The sequence below is a fragment of the Pygoscelis adeliae genome, unplaced genomic scaffold (genome assembly GCF_000699105.1).
Source record: "Pygoscelis adeliae isolate BGI_AS28 unplaced genomic scaffold, ASM69910v1 Scaffold122, whole genome shotgun sequence".
Classification (NCBI taxonomy): domain Eukaryota; kingdom Metazoa; phylum Chordata; class Aves; order Sphenisciformes; family Spheniscidae; genus Pygoscelis; species Pygoscelis adeliae.
The window spans coordinates 2358723-2366443 of NW_008824358.1; the positions used below are offsets into that span (position 1 = coordinate 2358723).

Genomic DNA, 7721 nt, shown 5'->3' on the forward strand with positions numbered 1-7721 from the left:
GAGGGAGAAAAAAAGAGGGGGGGGGGGGGGGGGGGAATCACAGCAAGTGCCAAACTTCAAGAAAATTTTAATCCAAATCTAAAAACAAACTGCACTTTCAAGTTTTTTTTCCCCCCATCTCCTAGTCATTTTGTATCCATTAGAAAGGAAATGAATTACATCCGTATTTGTAAGACATGAATTTGTGTGCCTTTTGTCTTACTACCACACACCGTTTCCAGTCTCCTTAGTACTTGGCTTCCAGTTTTGTGTCTTTCCTGATTTTCATGAATAGGAGCTATTTAGGCATTGTAGGAAGAGTTGCCCTGTAATTAACGCTTGAGGCTTGAATTCAGGAGGCTCATCTCTTCATTGGGACCTCTTGCATGGTGTGGACATGTTACTTAACTCCCTGGTTACTTACTTGTAACTTAGGAACAGTAAAAATCCTCTTCCCCCTTACCTTTATCACTGGTGTAGGGGTTAAGTAGAGCTTGGTGAAAGTAACATATACGTACATTAAAAGAAAGCATTTCCCACCTTGCTCAAAACTCGGAGGAAAGCTATTTTTTTCTTACATGAGGAAGTTTCCTCTACATTTACTCCTGTAATCAAGATGCATTTTCAAAAGGAAAAATACATTCACTAAAATTTTTCAGCCAACTCTAAGATCCTCAGGGCACATCTTTCTCTTACTCCATGTCTGTAGGTACAATGCCTGCCTCTGGGCTTCTGGATGTGAGCTGGCCCTTAGTATAAATGAATAATAAATTTAAACAGGAAAGTGAAGATGATTATTTAAAAAGTGATGGTGATTCAATTTCATCCCCAAACTAGTGAACGCTGGAAGTTTGGAGAGTAACATCAAGGAAAGGCCTCCTCTATGCTTGCCGTTTCTTATATTCTTCTGAAGTATCTCATAGTGGCTTGTGTTGGATACGTGTCATGGGATCAGATGGACATTTTGTGTGACCCTGCTGATTCTCATTCTATTTATGTGACTCTCCAAATAAATTTGACCTTTGTATATATCGGCTAAAATGCTAAGTCACTACTGTTTTTCAATACAAAGCCGTGTTGTTTGTGCATACAGTTAGGCATGCAATTGTTAATTTAGCTTCTTTAAAGCTTGGATCCTGTACGTAAGAGTTCATTCAAAAAATAAATAGGGTTACAGAAGCGGACAAGCTGTATTCCTGGTTTCACTCTTTTAGATTGATGTCTTGCCTGAAATCGTTGAGGCTGTGGAGGGGAAGATGGAGGTGTTCCTAGATGGTGGTGTAAGAAAAGGCACAGACGTTCTCAAAGCATTAGCTCTTGGTGCCAAAGCTGTATTCATTGGAAGACCTCTCATCTGGGGCTTGGTTTATCAAGTAAGTTAGAAAAAGCTCAAATTTCTGTTTTTAGATACCTACACTTGCTGTTTAGGCTTAGTGTATGTGATACGTGTGCACATAGGGGTGCGTGTGTGCTGGAGTCTGTGTGTATCCAGACCATCTAATCTAAAATTTGCTATGACAAGTACTCAGGAGTTACGGCTGCTCATAAAACTTTGTTGGCATGTATATATGTGTCTGTATCTACACACATGAGCTGTATGTACACATAATAGTACATACTGTCTCCTAATCTAGGGTGAAGAAGGAGCAAAAGAAGTTCTCCAGATGCTGAAGGAAGAGTTTCGCCTGGCGATGGCACTGACGGGTGAGACATCAACGTTTCCTCTCAGTAATAATCACCTCTGTCTCGCATTTCCTCATAGCTTTCATTGCCTTGGGCAAGATGCTGTAGTAACCTACAGAAGGGAGATGGAAATGTTTGCAATATCAACAGACTAGGCTATGGAGAGATGGGAAAAGGACTTGTTATCCCTGTCTTATAGAGGGGGAACTGAGTAGATTAAGTAAAAACAAGTAAAAATGTTTTTCACAAGGAGAGCAATAAATCCGTAGAAAAGTAGTGGCAAATCCTTGGTCTCTAAGGGGTGGATTTCATCTGACAGAATGTAGATTTCTATGGGTAGAGAAAGAAAAGGCTTAGAGTGGGTTAGAAAAGCAGGGCTTTCAACTGATATGTAACTTCTCCTCCAGGATGCCAGAAAGTGGAAGAAATTGGCAGGACACTGATACGAAGACATCAAGTGTTATTTTCCAAGATTTAGGTCTGAAGACTATTGCCTTGTGTGCTGCCTGCTGTACAGAAAGTGTGCTACCAGACAAAAAGCAACCGCGTTCGCTCTTTGGGCCTCATCCTGCAATCCTGACTGAGAAGGGGTGGTCTGTAGGAGGTCACTTGTTGAAGAAAGCACTTGAAGCAAATTTTACAGGTGTTTCCGTATTCTCCCAGGCTCCTAAGGAAAGCCGCTCTGCTGGGAGTTGTGATTAGACATGGGCCTTTATACAAGACCAACATAGAAACTTTGAGGTGTTTTGCAACAAATGCTAATATTAACTTACATGCCTGGAAGTAACTTAGTTGTTAAAATGAAACTATAAACAGAAATGTTTTGATAGCAAACAGCTATCAAAATGCAGAAATTTAACATTTAAAAGATACTTCTTGCTCACTGTTTAGAGAAACTATGTTGTAGATCATAGAGATTAAATCTTGCTTTCTTATGAACATAATGTCAGTTCCCTAGCGACTATGTGCTATTCCTTTATAAGCATGTGGGCTCGTAGCATGTAGCTCAGAGGACTCTTGGTTGTAAAGAAACGAACAGCAAAGCAAAACTGGGGAAGTTCCGCTGTTTAAGTGACACAAAACCCCTTTGCAATCAGACAACCATTATGTATGTGCATCAGGTACAGGTCAGATCCTTGGCTGGTGCAAATCGTTGTAGCCCTAGTGCCTTCACCAAACTATGCTGACTGCACCCAGCCGGAGCCCCGAGTCACATTTTTCGCCCGGATTCATTTGCTGACAGTGGCAAGTGAAGGCTGATGTTACCTGGGAGAGTTTGCAGGGTTTGCAGCCACGTGCAAAAGAAAAACTTGAGTAACTGAGGCATTAATCCATGACTTGGGGAAGACCCTAGTGGCTCTATTCAGTTTCCATGAACACCCTTCAGACAGATAAATCTTACTGTTATTCACTCTGCATATGATGAGGATACAGAGACATACAGGATCTGCTCCTCTATTCTCTGAACAATCCAGAGAATTGTCCCACTGAATTCAGGACAAATTTTGCAACTGTCAAGAACAAAGGAATAGCTTCATACTGCGAAGTGACCTTTCCCAAAGTGAGCAGGCAGAGGAGGTAAGACTCTACTAATCTCATCTTGGGTAAGCCTAAGGGTGGCTCTTCGTCTGTCTCACTTCTGTTGCAGGGATAGCAACGTTACTGGGAGAAGGGAGAGGCCACTGCAGAAAGGTTTTGAAAATCTCGTTGTGGAAACGTAGTGTTCATTTTTAAGGAGGACTAAAAAAAAAAAAAAGCCTTGATTTCACTGTTCCACTGTCACTGACATCACTGGCCCCACCATTTGTTTCCCATCAGTGTCAGGAGGACTCATGCATTCCGATTCTCCCTTTTTGCTCTGTTTGAAATATCCCTTACTGAGCTTTAGAGGCAGCTTTGTAATAAAATGATGGAATATTGCAATGTGAACTAAAGCTGGGGCTGGAACTCAAAATGGGGAGAAAACCCAAAAGGCCACATGCTTGCCCTTCAGTTGTAAAATTTGTACTCTTATTTACTGCAGAATGTAGTGTGTTGTGTGAGGGTTGCATAGCAACAAAATAAAGTTTATCTGTGCAAGGAAATATGAATGTTTCTCAGAGCATAGAGAAGCATAATTTCTGCTGTTTACTGCATTTATCATATCTGTTGCAATGTGGACTGTGTCAGATGTCAATTACAGACTAACTTCAGAAAGACTGTTTATTTTAGATAATATAAATGTTACTTAAAAGATAGGGGCATAATATCTTATGTTTACATGTTTAAGATCTATTTCTAAAGTTTAGAAGATGCAGTTTCCTGTCTTTGCCCCAACCAGATTGAAGGAAAGTTCTGTAACTCTGTGGTCCAGGATAAATTCTGATGGTGAGGAAAGCGGTTTCGTTACTTGTGCGTAACTAACTATTTCTAGTTCCTCTGGGATAATGGGTTTACGTTGTTTTTTCCTGCTTGTTATCTGAGAATTGTCTGACTGCCTTCCAGGTCAACCCTAGTAAGAATAGACATGCATTAAAAAGCACAATTGGAGCCAAATACTAAAAGGCTGTGAGACGGCGTTAACAGAAACGAAATTCATTTGCCTGGTAGACTTCTGTTTTTAAAATATTCCACAGCGAAGAGAATTTCCCTTGATTTTGAGACATCCAAACACAACTGCTTCTGGAAGTTATTAGAAAAAGGCAGGAGTTCTGTTTGGTTTTGATTTCGGGCTAGAAAGCAGAAAGACTCGTGAGTGCCCTCAACAATTTTAAAAGCTGAACAATGTCCAGTCTAAGCATAACTCTACCTCACAGTTCCTTCACCTGGAGAAACTGGGAAGAAAATGTAGCACAGATAACAGGTGGTGGTGGTAGATCTATCTGCAGTTTGTGAGGGTGTTTCTGAGAAGAATATAAGCAATATAACAGAAGAAAATAATAGGTCTTTGTGGGATATGTTAAGTAGAAAATCATAATACTTGCCTCCAAAGTAACAAGTGAGCACAACAAACTCTTAGGAACAATAAATCACAGTCCTCAGATCAAGGCATAGAAGAAGGGGGGGAACAGAAGGTGTATTTTGCATTTATGATGCTTTAGTATATCTGCCTATCTGTTCGTCAAATAACAAACACAGTGTCTTGAAGGTTTTAATCGTGAAATTATTCTCTGACTTTACCTTGGCTTTATATTAAGCCATAAATACCAAGAAAAAATGTCTACATAGAAGAAGTTCTAATAAGGGAGGAACATTGGGTGATATTTATCTACCCAGAAAGACAGCATTTAACAGGTGTGCTGGGTGTCTAGAAAAAAACAACCCCTTTGGGAGGCTGGTGACTGAACAGTGACTGAATGGGGTTCCCTAACCACCCCTGAGGTAGACCGGGTATGTTCCCTGGAAGAGGAGATTGCAACTCTTAATGAAAGAAGATTTATCAGATCTTTTGTGGAGAGGGAAGAGACCAAAAGCAAAACCTGAGAAGTGTGGAAGAGGAGGAGAATCCTGGACGTTTTAGGAGAAAGTGGTATCTCCCAAGAGGATAAGATGTGAGGCAGGCTTTTGCATACCGATGTTTCATATTCAATCTACAGTGTTGATTTCTCTGGTGCTGTCAGTTTGGAAGATCCCATTTTTGGAAGCATCCCCACAAAGTTGTCTCCATGGCCCCTGTGAGTCCATCGAGGATTAAACCCTCTGAAGAGAGAGTGACGCTCTAGAGAGGATGTGTAGAAACCACTCGGGAGATTTGGAGAGGCTTCAAACCTGGAGAGGTTTGGGATCTCAACAACTGGACACCTGAGACCCTTTTCTAGCAAGAAGTTCTAGGGAAGACAGTCTGTGTCCAAGTGACAAGGTCAGTGAAAGAGCCTGTGACATTGTCTGGATATCTGATAGAGCACATCAAGGCTAGACATGCAGGGAACAGGGTCCTCCTAAGAAAAAACAATATGCTTCTGCAAAAGACCACTTTGAGCTGCAACACATTGGCGGTCTGGGCCCGGAGGACAGGTTTGGCTGCATCAGGAACGTATTTGCCATGAAAGCCTGGCAGTTAAATACATCAGAGGAGAACGCCAAGGCACGGAGGTGCAGGACTGCAGGCATGGCAGTCCGGTGAGCAGAAGACAGCAGAAGTCAGCCGAGGGTTGTGAGATCATCTGACCTTTCAGATAAAAAGTGGAGGAGGAGGTTAGTGTAGCTTTGGGACAGATTTTACTCTCTCGCTTAGCCTTTGAAGCAGAGACCTGCTGCTTTTTGAATGCTTGGAGCCTGCGCGCAAGGTGGGGAATCCAGTAAGTAAATGATAGGAGTCATAATTCAGTGCACTGAAGCTGAAGAGCTGTGAAAGACATGATCTGTTTTCTTGTGACCTCCACCTCTCGCTGTGACTCTGGGACACGTTATTGTGTTTTATTTTTACTAGTGGCCAAGTCAAACAAATAACTCTGGAACTGGTAAGAACTCCACCTCCATCCCCAATTTTTCAGGTTAAGCATGAAACTTGTCTGTCTTACTGGGAATTTCTGAACATAAATAAACAGACACTTAGAGTAACTCACTTTGATAAATGGGCAGTGTAGGTCGGGGCCTGTTGGATACGCAGGCGACTCAAAGATGAAGCAGAGCTGGGGAAGTAGGCAGGAATGGCTCTGCTTTTCTTGGCTTCTCAAATGGTTTTCAGGCTGAAATCAAATACTTGAGAGCACGAGGAAAGCTGGCTTCTGAAGTCATGATTTTGCACTGAACCTCACTGTAAGGATATCTCTTATAAAGCTACTTTTGATGTGGAAATTTGGCTCCAAACCACACTGAAGGCCATTATAAATAACCACTTCATTTACAGGACACACAAAAGCTGGCTTCCTTGAACACTCCTAGAAAGCAAGTCTAACCTTATTGAGCCATAACCTCAGCTAGTGTAAATCAGAGAAGCTCCATTGACTTCATTAGTTTATACTGATTTACACCAGCTGTGACTGTGGCCCACAATACAGCAAGATATGTCAGCTTTTAAATTCTGTCACTGAGTGTTGAACAAAACTGTTTTTAAAACAAGATTGGCAATCCCAAATTTAGATACTAATGAGACACAGCACTGTAATTGTTTCACGATGCCTATATGCTCCATTTTGTTTTCATTTTGCCTTGCTTCTGTTTTTCTTATCTCCTGCCAAACAGAGGGCGACTACCACATATGTTACATTCATAACAAAGCTGTTTTGCTGCTTTGAGAACATGTCCTCCAGATGCAAAATGCCTTTGTGTTGTAGCTCAGCTTCTTCCTTTGCATAGGTATGTTGGTTATGCGCCAATATACGAATGCCCTTGAGGGCCAGCCCCATGTTTCTCCAGGCCCTGGAGCTCTCGAAGGGGCACCCAGAGGCTGTCCCAGCTGAACTTCAAAGATCTGATTCCCCCTTAGGTCTTTCCAGCTCCTAAGTCGTCATTTCAGATGGACAGGATGAATTGTTTCCAGGACCACCCTGATAGGAATGCCCTGAGACCATCAATACATCTCCTCTGTCACAATCCTGCAGGGTTCTCATGTAGTTAACCATATTGAGTAATCAGCTGCACTGGTGGCACCTTTATGGTAAGCAAGGCTAGTAGATACATACAGATGGTTTGTTCAGCCAAGGGGAAGACGTTGATACAACCAGACTGACGATGATTAATATTGATTATTTTATGACAACAGCAGCTGTAAGTTCCAGTCAAGGTCAAGATAGCGTTGTGCACTGCAAAGATGCTTTTCTGCAAGCAGCAGTCTCTACCCAACAGAGTCTGAAGCGTAAATTGACAGGCACAGGAAGAGAAAGTCTCTCTATAAAATGAAGATAGAAACAAACAGATTTCCCAAGTTAAGTCTCTTAATTAAGGCAGTGGAATGGAAATTTATAAATCATGCTGTTCTCCCTGAGGCAGATAACTCTGGGGTGGACGTCACATATCACACATACCCAACAACCATGGGAAAGGTCCACAGATGAACTACAGCGCAGAGGTAGAGGTGGGCCACGGCAGAGCCTTTAACCTGTGTATTTTTCCTTGCAGAAGGTGGAGCTCCTTATACA

At 41.9% G+C, this 7721-nt stretch overlaps 1 protein-coding gene across 2 annotated transcripts in view; it reads left to right on the plus strand.

The window, feature by feature from the left end:
* Positions 1-2140, plus strand: part of HAO1 (hydroxyacid oxidase (glycolate oxidase) 1) — a 26461-nt gene extending 24321 nt beyond the window's left edge. For both annotated transcript variants that reach the window (XR_663407.1, XM_009319578.1), the window contains exons 6-8: positions 1194-1352; positions 1614-1683; positions 2070-2140. Coding sequence is in view for 1 of the 2 variants with exons in the window: in XM_009319578.1 (XP_009317853.1) it covers positions 1194-1352; positions 1614-1683; positions 2070-2140 (300 nt within the window). In the remaining variant the exon portion in view is untranslated. The remainder of the gene's footprint in view (positions 1-1193; positions 1353-1613; positions 1684-2069) is intronic.
* The last annotated feature ends 5581 nt before the right edge of the window (positions 2141-7721 follow it).